The sequence below is a fragment of the Mirounga leonina genome, unplaced genomic scaffold, assembly GCF_011800145.1.
Source record: "Mirounga leonina isolate KUSES-001 unplaced genomic scaffold, KU_Mleo_1.0 Mir_154, whole genome shotgun sequence".
NCBI classification, from domain to species: domain Eukaryota; kingdom Metazoa; phylum Chordata; class Mammalia; order Carnivora; family Phocidae; genus Mirounga; species Mirounga leonina.
Window position 1 is genome coordinate 62,199,702 of NW_023270389.1, and position 14,905 is coordinate 62,214,606.

General features: G+C 40.8%; 1 protein-coding gene across 4 annotated transcripts in view; it reads right to left on the minus strand.

The window, feature by feature from the left end:
• Positions 1 to 14,905, minus strand: part of AKT3 (AKT serine/threonine kinase 3) — a 311,247-nt gene that overhangs the window by 251,925 nt on the left and 44,417 nt on the right. The window contains exon 1 of one of the 4 annotated variants that reach the window (XM_035010956.1): positions 3,048 to 3,467. The exons of 2 other annotated variants lie outside the window; for them this stretch is intronic. In XM_035010956.1, coding sequence (XP_034866847.1) covers positions 3,048 to 3,082 — 35 coding nt within the window. In that variant the 5' untranslated portion in view covers positions 3,083 to 3,467. Of the gene's footprint in view, positions 1 to 3,047; positions 3,468 to 14,905 lie in introns of those variants that run through there. One more of the 4 variants, XM_035010959.1, reaches the window with a different exon arrangement.

The window sequence follows — 14,905 nt, forward strand, 5'->3', positions numbered from 1 at the left end:
ACAAATCAAACAGATTAAAAGAGTCTGTCACACCCCTGTCTGTCATCTGCCCAGTTCATACCCTGCTTTCTGGGGTAAAGCATTAGTTTCTTATTTTTCCTTCCAGACTTCCTTTACACCAATTTAAGCAACTACAACTACATAATCTTATTTCCTCCCCTTTACACAGAAAGTAATACATAATATGTTCTGCACTTGGCTCTTTTCCTCTTTAATTGCAGTAATTTTTCCATAATTTTCCATATAAATACTATTCTTCCTACTCCTTTTCAAATGTATAATATCCATTGCATTGCTGTATCAAAATTTACTCAACCAATCCACTATTAATAGACATTTTTCCCACTCTGCTGCACTAAGTTATTTTGGTTCACACATATAAAGAATCTAGCCTCATGCAGATATGGGGAGAAAAAACTAATAAACTTTTTGGGTTAGTGTGGATAATCTCCAGATCTTTTACTATTAACATACAGTATTTGTATGAATAATCCTGTACATACGTCATTATGAAATATGCAAACGTACCTGTAGGACACATTCCCAGAAGTAGGAATATACATTCGTAATTTTGATATATATTATCAAATTGTCCCAGAGGGATGGAACCAGTGCAGACTAAGCAATGACAGTACCTCGTTCCCCACAGAAAGGACAGAATCTTAGGAAACTCGACCCTTTAAAAACTTAATCTAGGAAGAACAATCCAGAAGAAGAATGAGAAAAGCAGGCAAAGAAGTTAACAAAAGAGGAACTATGGGTTTCTAGAAGTCAAGCAAGAAAAGATGATTGTTCATTAGTGTCAAATATATAGCAAAGAGATCTACTAAAATAATAATTAACTAAAATATAAAATTTAAATAACTAAAACAGCCTGGTACTCATGAAAAAACAGAATGGATCAACATAGCATAAAAAATACAGTAATGAAGAATAAAGGTAATTAAAAATAAAAGAATTAAGAATAAAAGAAAGATAATACTGTTATCCACTAGAAGAAACCAGAACTCTGTGGAGAAATGGCTGATTCTAAAGCTGGAAAAGGGAAAGGACAGGATAAGCCTGGAGTATCTTACTGTGTCAGAATGTCAGAAAGTCTTCACAAATCGATGGGAACATGTCAAAAGAATATAGGAGCTTACTTAAAGGGGCTTCCATGGGATAAATCTAGGGTAATTTGAGCATTTAAAAATAATGAGGGGTGCCTGGGTGGCTCAGTCGGTTAAGCATCTGACTCTTGATGTCAGTTCAGGTCATGATCTCAGAGTTGTGAGATCAAGCCCCACATCGGGCTCCACACTGGGCATGGAGCCTGCTTGGGATTCTCTCCCTCTCCCTCTGCCCCTTCTCCACTTCTAACAAAAAAAATTAATTAATTAATTAATAATGAGAATACCACCTCACACCTGTCAGAATGGCTAAAATCAAAACCACAAAATACAACAAGGATTAATGAGGATGTGGAGAAAAAGGAACCCTAGTGACAGCTGGTGGCAATATAAATTGGTGCAGCCACTGTGGAAAACAGTATGGAAGTTCCTTAGAAAATAAAAAATAGAACTAGTATATCAATCCAGTAATTCCACTACTGGGTACTTATCCAAAGAACACAAAAATACTAATTCAAGAAGATATATGCACCCTTATGTTTATTGCACTATTATTTACCGTAGCCAAGATATGGAAGCAACCCAAGTGTCCACTGATATATGAAGAGATCAAGAAGATGCGATGTGTATATAAAACAGAATATTATTCAGCCACAAAAAAAGAATGAAATCTTGCCATTTGCAACAACATAGATGGATCTAGAGAGTATCATGCTAAGTGAAACAAGTCAGAGAAAAAGCAAATACCATATGATTTCACTCATACCTAGAATTCAAGAAATAAAGAAAAAAATGAGACAAAAAAACAGATTCTTAAACATAAAGAACAAACTGGTGGTTGCCAGAGAGGAGGCGGGAAGATGGGTGAAATAGGTACACTTACCACAATGAGGCACTGAGTAATGTACAGAATTGCTGAATCAGTATATTGTACACCTGACACTAATATAGTATGATAATTATAACGGAATTTTAAAAATAAATATTTTAGGAATTCTTAATCTCAGGAAACAACCTGAGGGTTGCTGGAGTGGTGGGGGGTGGGAGGGATGGGATGGCTGGGTGATAGACATTGGGGAGGGTATGTGCTATGGTGAGCACTGTGAATTGTGTAAGACTGTTGAATCACAGACCTGTACCTCTGAAACAAATAATACATTATATGTTTAAAAAAAAAAAAAAAAAGAAGAAGATAGCAGTAGGGGAAAAATGAAGGGGGTGGGAAATCGGAGGGGGAGACAAACCATGATAGACGATGGACTCTGAAAAACAAACTGAGGGTTCTAGAGGGGAGGGGGGTGGGGGGATGGGTTAGCCTGGTGATGGGTATTGAGGAGGGCACGTTCTGCATGGAGCACTGGGTGTTATACGCAATGAATCATGGAACACTACATCAAAGACTAATAATGTAATGTATGGTTATTAACATAACATAATAATAAAAATAAATAAATAAGTAAATAAATATTTTAGGGATGTCTAGGTGGCTCAGTCAGTTAAGTGTCTGCCTTTGGCTCAGGTCATGATCCCAGGGTCCTGGGGGAGAGTCTCGCGTCAGGCTCCCTGCTCAGCGGGGAGTCTGCTTCTCCCTCTGCCTGCCACTCCCCCTGCTTGCGTTCTCTCTCTCTCTCTGACAAATAAATAAAAGTAATTATTTTAAAGAAAAATAAATTTTTAAAAAGTTAATAGTGATAGTAAAAAATTATTAGCCATTGAATAAAACAGAATTCACGAGGGAAAATGAAATTTCTTCTTTCAGTAAAAAAGTCAATTAAAACGAGAAAGGAACAAGAGAATTAGAAAAACCACCATGAATCCTTAATAACTGATTCAAACAAGAACCATAAATAGATGTTAAAACTGGTGGGTCAAAGTCTGAGGAGTAACTAGACATTACACAGTCATAAAGCATCACACCACAAGATTCTTATTACTTACAAAATACCACTGCAACCGGTGACCATAGTTACCATCACCAGGATTGGGACAAATCAACATCATGCGCCTCCTGATTAAAGTAAACTGAAGAGACAGAACAACTGATACTTCTGTTGTATGATGAAACATCATGATGTCACATACTGAGACTTGCAAGATGACCTAAGGTGTTTTTTGAGGGGGAGGAATAAAAGTTATTATTGGCAATATCAACATTATAGTATTCCACTGATATTAATTTCTTGATTTTGATAACTACACATTATGTGACATAAAGTCCTCGTTTTAGGAAACACAGACTGAAGTGTATAAGGGCACAAAGTGCATTATATCTCAAATTCACTCTCAAAGGGTTCAGAAAGAAATCTATATATTTGAACCTGAATATATTTAACCATCTAAACATATTTTTTAAAAATCTCTATAAATATATTTAAAGTATCATATATAAAGAGGGACAAAGAAGGGGACAGAGAGAAAAGGAGGGGAGAGAAAGAAAAGAGAAAACAAAATGTAGAAAAATGCTACCACTTGAGGAATGGGTATATGCACTTCTTTGTACATCCTCCTCTGTCAAATGCCTGTTCATGTTCTTTGCCCATTTTTCTATCGGGTCATTTATCTTTTTCTTAATAATTTATGGAAGCACACTGTATAGTAAGAATGTTAGGGGCGCCTGGGTGGCGCAGTCAGTTAAGCGTCCAACTCTTGATCTCAGCTCAGTCTTGATCTCAGGATTAATGAGGATGTGGAGAAAAAGGAACCCTAGTGACAGCTGGTGGCAATATAAATTGGTGCAGCCACTGTGGAAAACAGTATGGAAGTTCCTTAGAAAATAAAAAATAGAACTAGTATATCAATCCAGTAATTCCACTACTGGGTACTTACCCAAAGAACACAAAAATACTAATTCAAGAAGACATATGCACCCTTATGTTTACTGCAGAGCCCCACATTGGGCCTACTTTAAAAAAAAAAAAAAAAGGAAACAAAGAAAGAAAAGAAAAATATTAATCCTCATTTTTTCCCAACACATCATGCCCTTTGTTATAGAGCAAATTTAATTTTTGCAAAATCAAATCTTTAAGACTTTCTAATGAGTATTCCTAATCACAATAACGGTGATGTTTGGGTGATGGGGTTATGGGTGTTCTTCTTTTCTTATGTTTCTTTTATCTGTATTTCACAAATCTTTATGAAGCACTATTACTTTTTTAATGGAAAAAAAAAAAAGTTGTATCTTAAAATGAGAAAAATCCAATCAGGACTTTACATGGAACCTAGAAAACTGATCCTAAAACTCAAATAGATTTATCTAACAAGTTCTCTCTTAATGGCCCTTGGGAGACAAGAAGAGCTAAGCCAACCACAAAGAACAAAGGGAGTTTGGGATTTGGTTTAGAGAGATCAGTACTTGTTGTAAAGTGGTACTGGCAGAGGAAGAGAAAAAGAAGCTAAAGGAAAAGTACAGAGAGTCCAGAAACAAACCCACATATAAACAGAACAATGATGACGGATTATTCAATAAATGGGATTAGGACAAATTATACCTGTAGAAGAACACTGAGGCTAGATCCCCTTCCAACACCACATGCAACACAATATAAAATCCTCAAAGTGGAGTAGAGGAGACCTAAATGTGAAAGAACTTTTATTTATTTTATTAAGAAAATGGAAGGCACTCTGGTAGCTAGCCTCCAGGTCAGCCTGCAGTGATCCGCACACCCTGCTATGGCAGTCCCCATGCCATCTCCTCCCCAGAGCAGGGCTGTGATTTCAAACATATGTGATCCTAAGACACCGAGTTTCTACCTCACTCTGCTGCCTCCCTCACTCACTCAGGGGAAGCCAGCCTCCACCTTATGAGGTCACTCATGTGGCTATGGTAAAGGACCTAAGAAGTGAGGCCTCCTACAATAGCCTGCACCCACGACCAGCCGTGGGAGTGGACTATCTTTAAAAGCAGGTCCTCTAGCTCTAGTCAAACCTTCCAATGACAGCAGCCTAAGTGACATCTCACCTGCAAACTGACGACAGAGGCGAGAACCACCCGCCACACTGCTCCCAGGGACCGAGGGTAGGTAATAAATGTTTATTGTTTGTTTTAAACTAAGTAGGTTTGAGTAGTAATCTGCCAGCAGTAATAGATCATTAATAAACAGACTTCCGTTATTACCTCAACATAGGCAAAGAGGTTCTTCACGATGATACCAGAAGCCAAAACTATAAAGCAAAGATTGATACATGTACCTGCATCAAAATGAAAAAGTTTGGCACAACAACAAAAATTAGTACAAAGGCAGAAAATAGCAGGAGGGGAAAAATTAAGGGGGGGAAATCGGAGGGGGAGACGAACCATGAGAGACTATGGACTCTGAGAAACAAACTGAGGGTTCTAGAGGAGGGGGGTGGGAGGATGGGTTGGCTGGTGACGGGAATTACAGAGGGCACATATTGAACAGAGCACTGGGTGTTTTACGCAAACAATGAATCATGGAACACTACATCAAAAACTAATGATGTAGGGCGCCTGGGTGGCTCAGTCGTTAAGCGTCTGCCTTCGGCTCAGGTCATGATCCCAGGGTCCTGGGATCGAGTCCCACATCGGGCTCCCTGCTCGGCGGGAAGCCTGCTTCTCCCTCTCCCACTCCCCCTGCTTGTGTTCCTGCTCTCGCTATCTCTCTCTCTGTCAAATAAATAAATAAAATCTTTAAAAAAAAAAAACTAATGATGTAATGTATGGTGATTAACATAACATAATAAAATAAAATTAAAAAAGAAAAAAATTAGTACAAATGCAACTAAGAGGACAAGCCACAAACCGAAAGAAGGTATTTGTGATTTGGATAAATTATTACTATCGATACCTGAAGAATTCCTACTAATCAACAGGAAAAGGACAAATCATCCAGTACAAAAAATTTTGAGTGGGGACAAAGGGCAGAAAAAGCAATTCACAAAAGAAATTAAACAGCAATAAACACATGAAAAAATTCAAAGCCCCGCCGGTAACTGGAGAAAGGCAAATTTTAAACACGCAATACCATTGTCACACGCCAGAATGACAAACGTTATGTTTGAGAAAACAAAGCGATGGCAAGGAGAGGACACCTCTCCGGAACCGCTGGTGGAGTCACCTGGTGACAACCACTTTAGGAAACAAAATACACAATCTAGTAAAGGTGAAGGATGAGCATCCCCGATGACTTGGTGATTTCTACTTGCAATAATATATCCTAGAAAATAATTTCACATATACATTACAGAAACACTTATCGCACCATGGTTTATGATAGGGAAAAAAATTAGCAACCACTTAAAAGCCCTTCAACGGAACAGTTCAGTAAAGTGTGATTTATTCATGCAAAACCACACAGCAATGCAAATGAAGAAATTAGAGCTCGGAGTATCAATATAAATACATCTTAAAAACATAATGTTTAAAAAAAGGTGAGGATAATGTGCAATATGGTATCATTTGTATAAAGCTTGAAAACATACTAGTTCTATTGTTAAACATTTATATTGTTTATATAGGTATTTACACATAAGAAAAAACTTAAAATACAAATGGGTGAGATGAGAATGCTAAGCACTGACTCAGCGTACCTCTGGGTTACGTAGGGTAGGAGGAGAGGCGGCAATGAGAGGGAGGGATGCACAAATCGTATCTGTCCAATAACACAAAAAAAACAATTAACAACATAAGAAACGGAACCAGTGAATACACAGTAAAATGAACAAGTGCAAGCTTCTTCGTAACTCTTCTTTCAACAAATACCCACTGAGTGCCTAACAGTAAGGTCCAGGCACTGTTCGAGACTCTAGCAACACAGGAGTGAACACAGCTCTCATACACTCGCTGAGCTTCTGTCCAGGAAGGTAAAGGCAGCCCATAAAAACAACAACAACAGAAGGGCCGATGTTGGCAAACGCTATGAAAATCAAGCAGGTGATGTGCCAGAGATGAGGAAGAAGAAAAGGATACTGCAGACCGGGTGGTCAAAGACTCCCTGAGAAGACACCTGTCCCAAGAAGAAAACGAAAAGCTCTTTGAAAAGCCAAGGCAAGAGTGTGACGGGCAGGGGCGGCCGGTGTGCGGCAGGCACACCGCTAATCCACCTGAGGAACAACTCAATGAGTCTGCCTGGACTGTAGTAGGTGAGGACGCGAGGACAGGACAGGAGGTGGAAGGAAGAAGATGGGAGGAAACCCAGGGGTAAACCCAGGTTTCGACGGAGCTGGAAGCTTATGCAATTGGGGGAAGGGCTCACTCAAGAAGAGGAATACACAATTATGAAAAAAAATCAGGTCCTAATTGAATTATTTCTTTGGAATGAGAAAGGAAACTCAGGCAAATTATAAATCTTGAAGAGCTGTCAACCACATCAAAACATCCTAATTGATAACATGAATATTTTTAATAATTAACTCCCTGGCACACTTCTATATTAATTTTAGAGACAACAATTTAGTCTTTCATCTGAAATAAAGGGCAAATCTTTGTTTTTTATTACTGAATGTTTGGAAAGGTTTCTTTCGGCTTCCCAACTATTGGGGATGCCACGTAAATATGTCAAATTATTGAATTGGTGAAAACCTCTTTTATGTTTCTTTCACATAGGAGCTATAAGATTAGAAGAATAGTCAATAAATTTGCAAATGGTCCATCTTGGCTTCTCCTCCATTGCCCACAATTCTTCCAGTGTGGGCTGAGTGCCACAGGACAAGTTCATACGCCCACTCAGCCTCAGGCCCTGCCATTGTAGGCAGATGCCAGCCGGGAGGCATTCTTACACTGGGTCAGCTTGCAAGCACTAAACTATCCATGAAAGTGACTGTAAATAACATCAGTGTGTCCCACGCCCTTCTCCTTGGGGTTCCCAAACTGCTGGTGTCCACCTCAGCATAGCCTGAAAGGATGGGGAGTGTGACAGGAAGAAAGTCACAGTGGAAAACTATAGTGGCCTCTACCGATTTGGGTCCAGCCTAGGAAACAGCTTGCACAAGCAAGAGACTGTAAACTTTAGTTAGCTCTGTGGTAAACCCACCTCTGTCCACGTCATTCTGAGCCTTAAAGACTATCAAAAAGCAGTTTCAGTTTTTTCTTCTACATGAGACAAGAAACCAGGGGAGGGTTCTGATCAAGGGATCTGAATTCCATTTTAACCAGAACACACCAAGAAAGGCACTGACCTAAGGCAAGCCTCTAACCCTCCTCAGAAAGAGGTATTCAGTACAAAATAGACCAAAAGTATGCTTTCACATCCTGAAAATTTTTGTTATCTCTTTCTCCCATTTCTGGATTTAAAATCCCAGGAACTGGGGCACCCGGGTGGCTCAGTCAGTTAAGTGTCTGCCTTCGCCACAGATCATGATCCCAGAGTCCTGGGATCAAGCCCCGCATTGGGCTCTTTGCTCAGCGGAGAGTCTGCTTCTCCCTCTCCCTCTACACACCGCCCCCCCAACTTTTGCATGTGCGCTCTCTCTCTCAAATAAATAAAATCTTTAAAAAATAAAAATAAAATCCTAGGAACTACACATCCAGTCACCCCATCACTTCCCCCACTATGACCTGTACTTGGAGTAATTTCTCAGTTTACAAGTTTATCATTACAGAGTGTAAGAGCTATGTTAATGTGATAAAGAATGGCAACCTTCAAAAGCAGGATATTCATTTACTGGGGGTCCTTCCACAGCTTTTTAGGAATAGAGGCACTGCTCCCAGCTGTGTGGCCCCATCTTGAGAGCCCAATGCTGGCCTTTCCATTGGTTCAGGGAGACCTACAATAGTGCTAATAAATCCCTTTATACTTGTATTAGCAAAATTTAACCAGTAACTTAGTTTTTAGAAACAATTAAGAATTCTGAATTGAAGAGGTAAGTATGCAAGAAGCACATAATAGTAAACCAGTCAATTATGAACCCTGAAGTTGCAGAAAGCATCTGGGATGGAGAGGGCAAAATGATTAGAAGCTGCTGGACCGGAAATGGTGCAGGGTGATACATTCCTCTTCCGGTGCTACTCACCCCAGACCTCCTGTTCTACCTTCCATCCATCCGAGCTTTGGGGAAAGGGGTCAGAGAGGAGCACAGAGCTTCTCACCACACAAGCATTCATGCTACTGAAATACTACGAAGAAATAGGAAATCAGGGAAGGCCCCAAAAGGGATGGTGGCTGAGGGGGGAGTCTATGTAAGAACTGGGTGAGAACATAGTTTAATGTAACACACAGAAGAGCCTAACACAGATGGAATAGTTAATTTAGGTGTGGGAGACTGAGCAGAACCACTGCAGGAAGAGAGAATCTGGGAAATATCGGTCCTAGAGTGGCCGATGTGGACGAATCCCAGCTAGCACCTTACCCATAAGTAAAATCTAAATAATGAAGACAATGACAAGATGGATTTATATGTTTCAAATCCAACATACACCACAGAAACTTTAACTTACGGTAACATTTAAGTGAGAAGCTGAAGCACTTGAAAAACCTCTGACCTAGAAAAAATCTGCTAAAGTTAATGGATTCTCCAAAATCTAGAGTTTCAGATTAAGTGTTGCATACCCAGAGAGTTTTTTTAAAAATCAACTAGATCTACAAGGCTTGTTAAGAAAAACTAGTCTCCGGCCCCCTTCACCAACATTTTCTTTCCCCACAAGTTTTCTCTAGTTAGCTGTTTTGGAATTTCCCTCCATCTCTAAATAATGCAGCATGTTTGTATCACTGTTTCATGAATGGCCAGGGTAGGGGATTCTCCAGTGACTGCCTGATGATGATGTTTAAGATTCAGCTCTGTTTCCTAGTCTTACCACCCTCCTCACTTCCCACCCCCACGGTCTCAATACTTTGGTTATTAGATCAATAATGGAGGCTTTTATCATTATGACTACACAGGGTATTCAGAACTGAGCCAAGTAGCAAACACTAATTACCTTTCTTTTCCTGCATAACATTTTGTCTTACTTGGAATTAATAATTGCCTGGCTCCTCATTTACTTAGTTTTCTGTATACTTATCCCTATGTATTTATCTACTATGTAGTTATCCCTAATTAACCTCAGACTCTCCAGTCTGACAAATCCCTTTTGAATATATTCATTCACATCAGGTTTCTATCAATTTCATCTCCTTGAAGAAGTTTCTCTCTGCCTTCCAACTTGCTCCAGTCTGGATGGGTCAACCTGGGCTGGCTGCACAGCCACCACCCTGGGTCTGAACTCCTCTCTCCACTCACCTGGGTTCTCTTCCTTGACACACTCCCTCCTTCTGGTGGAGTACATTCCGCAGCTTCCTGAGGGTTTGGGGGAGGGATGTGTCTCTCTGAAAATATCTTTATTTTACTCTCAATCTTATGTCAGACTACTTAGACTAGTTTGGATATCATTTGTCTTCAAATTTTAAAGGTACTGCTGCTCCATTATCTTCCTACTTCTATTTTTTTTTTAAGATTTTATTTATTTGAGAGAGAGAGAGAGAGAAAAAAAAAAAAAGAGCACAAGCAGGGGGAGGAGCAGAAGGAGAGGGAGAGGCAGACTCCCCAATGAGCAGGGAGCCCAACACGGGGCTCCATCCCAGGACCCGACCCCGAGGATCATGACTTGAGCTGAAGGCAGATGCTTAACCGATTGAGCCACCCAGGTGCCCCCAAACCAGGATTTTAACTCTAGCTGCATCACTTAACCAGTTCTGTGATTTTGGACAAGTTACTTCTCTTTTCATCTGTGAGATTTAAGTAATAATGCAGATAAAGTACTTGGCATGTATTAATTACTCAATACATTTGACCCGTTCTTGCCATCCTCAGCGATCTACCTTGGACCCTTGCTGCATAGATGCTTATTAAATAAATGTTCAATGACTTCAAGCAGCGCTAGTTTTAGGAGTTACCTGTGTCATCACTCCTGTTCTTTCATTAGTAGCATTTTGGTGAGATCTATCAAGAGCTCTGTCTACACCAGAACTTAGAAATTATGCCACACAGGCACACCTTGTTTTATTACACTTTACAGGTGCTGCGTTTTTTTTACAAATTGGAAGGCTTGTGGCAGCTTTGCATAGAGCACTTGTGTTGGTGCCATTTTTCCAGTAATATTAGCTCACTTTGTGAGTCTGTGTCACATTTTGGTAATTTTTGCAATATTTCAAACTTCATTATTATATTTGTTGTGGTGATCTGTGAGCAGTGATTACGACTTGCTTGAGAACTCATGTGATGGTTAGCATTTTTTTGTTTGTTTGTTTGTTTAGCAATAAGGTATTTTTAAATAGGACCCCCGCATTGGGCTCCCTGCTCAGCGGGCAGTCTGCTTCTCCCTCTCCCTGCTCATGCTTTCTCTCTTGTTCTCTCTCTCTCAAATTAAAAAAAAAAAATTTTAAATCCTGGTCTGTCTGACTTCACAAGACAGGCGTGCTGACAAATTGCCTCGTATTAACAAAAACCTCTTCTTCCCAGGCACATGCTTCCCAGAAGTCTCCCTCACAGTCAAGTGTGGCCGCCTGACTGGGTTCTAGCTAATGAACTATGAGAAAGGAGGAGTGCTACTTCCAGGCTTGGCCCACCAAAAACCTCCCCAGGGAGGATCTTTCGGTGTTTTTTCCATCTCTGGCTTCGTGCAGATGAGCACATGTGGAACCATTTGCTGATGACAGAGGAGTCACAAGACAGAAGGAGCAAGAATCAGGAACAGCGGACTTGTTTTGGATTTGGCCGAGCAAGACACAAAATTCAAATGCTATTAATCCACGGAGATTTGAGGTTTATCTGTTTCAGCAGTTAAACTCAACGCCATGATCCCTCAAGGAACTTAAACCTTTAGAGGAAATACTCTGGGTATATTAGTATCTATCACAGTATATACACACAGCACCAAGAATAGGACAAACTTAGATTTACAGAGAAAAGTATGTACAGATAAACAACAGCACTTACAGCTGGAGAGATCGTGGAAGTATCAGCTTGTTTTGCTGATAAGATTTACGTAATTATATATGTGGCCCCCCCAAAAAGGCATTCCAAGAAGAAAACGTGGCACACGCCACCAGGTGAAAACTGGAAAGGTAAGAACTTCACAGCCAATGGTGAGCAGTAGTATCAGGGGAAAGAAAGAGGGCCAGGGCGTGGGGAAAGAACGAGGGCCAGGGGTGGGGAAAGAACAGCAGCCGGGCGCCACACAAGAGCACCCAGTGATGACATGTGGGCCACTTTCCGACCAACAGTGAGCTACTGGGGACGCAGAGCAGAAACCCAGTGTAAGTCTGACTGCACCATCAACAGTGGTTCAGGACTGAAAGAGCAAGGAGGGCCTGAGACCCATCCGTTACTGAAGGACATTACAGTGGTCCAGATTCCATCATTTGACAAATTATTTACTGATTACTTACTTCGTGAGCACCACGGCCGTGGGGATGGGGGAAAAAACAGATGAATGCTAAGGAAAAGCCAGGCAGTATTTGGTTGGAGGCAGTGGGGCCATGTTGAGTATGACAAAGGGAAGAGTCAATAATGACTGTGGTCTCATGTCTAACTGCCTAGAAAAGGGGGCAAAACAGCATAATCAAACAGAAAAGGTGAGAGATGTCATTTTTTTGGAAGAAATGGTTAGTCTGCTTCAAGACAGGCTGAATTTAAGGAAACAGGCGCCATTTTTCATGTTAATTACTAATCCCCACTTCCAACTTACGTATTCAATCAAAAGACCCTAGCCCCTCAACCGACCTAATTAAAAAGCATAAACAGGCCCCTGCAGCATATGCGAGCCCTGTAAGGCAGCATTCAGAGGCAGGGGCCTCAGGGTGAATAAGACTTCAGTCCGGTGTTTCCCAAAGAGTGTGCCATGACTCATCAGTCATCCTCTTCCTACACAAATCACAGCCACCAGCTCCCCGCTCCGGGCCCCCCACCCCCGCCCCTTCCCCTCAGATCGCACTGCAGAAGGCGTGAGAAAAAGAAACTGCGTCTAGGAATTTGGGGCAATCTTACCAAGCATAAGCACTTTTTAGAGTTCCGCATTGTACACTTACCCTATACTAAAGAAACCTTTTATTTTCTTTAGTCCAGGGGCATTTCCAAAACTTAGTGACACAAATCTATTTTTGAGGACTACCCACCTACTAATGACATACGCTTTGGGAAATGGGACACCGATGATAAGCTACTGGAAGGCAGAGAGAACCTCTTATTAATCTTTGCATACTGATGGCCCCTAACATGGTATGAAACACACAGGACACAATGTATGCTGAAAAAAACAAACACTTTACAGGGTTCCTAAAACAGTAAAAGCCACGTATTTTGGTCATTTCCTAAATACCACGGCTCATTCTCAGTGTCATACAAGTTCCTTAGGTGCTCGGTAAAAGCTCTGCATCAGTTCACTGCACTGAGTGTATCTGTGATCCCAGCACCACTGCAGACAGCATACTTGCCTTTGCTTTCCAAATGAAGCCCAGCCTCAAAATCAATCACACCTGACTCACACTAGATTAATTACTCAAAACTGAGCCTTCAGGAACCGGGCTCTGTAAAAACTGGCAAGTCACATGTCACAGGAAGTGACCCCACGCCATGGCCACCGCGGTCTGAGCAGGGGATGAACAGCACAGGCTGTAAGTTAACGAGCAGAAAGCAAGGGAAAGGGACCTGAATGGCAAACCAACCTTTTTCCCTTCACCCCACCTAGACAATTCAGGTAAGGGAGGGTCACTTAGTCCAGTCCCCTGCCCTCCCCAGGGCAGAGAGGAAGAAAAACATGGTGAGGCTGGGTGGGGGCAAGAACAATCTGTACCCCTCCAGGCTTTAATCAGTAGCTCTGGGCCAAATGAATCAACATGTTTATCTGCTAATACAGCTGAGCTCATTTGAACGTGTTATGCACTTGAAAGGAAACAAACTTTTTTCAAATGGAACCAGTAAAATTCAAAAAGTGTTTGTTTTCTGTTTCAGCAACTTCAGTTAAGGTCTTTGTTTGCGAGGACCAAAAATTATATGAAATAAATCTTTCATTGTGTCAAAATGTTTATTCCAAACTGAAGAAGAGTTAAGGAAACTCGGGCTCGAATGCATTTGATCTAAGGGTCAAGGACGGTCTGACTTCGCGTTCTGCCAGCAGTTTTTCCAAAAGTTGCTTCCTGTACTCGGGAATGTTCCCTGTTCTCGCATCGCACAAACAATAATAAGAGTCATTTTATACAACCACCTTCATTATTCTTTCTTTCCTTTTATATTCACTGTTTGGTAACAGCAAAGGCTACAGTCATTAATTCTAATCAGTACTTTGAGCTCTTAATTACCATTATATTTCTACTCGCTTAATATTTGTCGGGCAACAATTTTATTAGTTTATTCAAAAAATATGTCCTGAATGTCAATTACATGGCAAAACGTTATAGATGGAGGTCAGCAAAAGAGATGTGGTCGCTGCCCTCCAAGAGCTTTCAATCCAGCTGGGAAGAAAGCTATTATGAAAGCAGACATGTATATAATCCAAACAATGAATAGGGGAAAAAAACCCACGTAAACATACAACATGATCTAGACCAGGGGTCAGAGAAGGATTCCTTTGGTAGTGACAAGAGCGCTGAGATGAGCATAACCAACATTAAAAATAATTTCAAACACACACACACACACACCCCAAATCACCCTAGGAATAAGAATGTCCATAACTCTTCAGAACAAAAAGGTTTGTAAGAACAATGGTAAAATCCACAGGACTCTGGCGATAGCTTCATGCGAGCAGCACCAAACAGCACTTATCTCTGTAGGAAAAAAAGCAATGGCCACTTCTGGTGTATTTCCACTCAAACCTAGGTTTCACAGCTAGAACTATTTTCCAATGAAAAAGCCAAACATCAGCT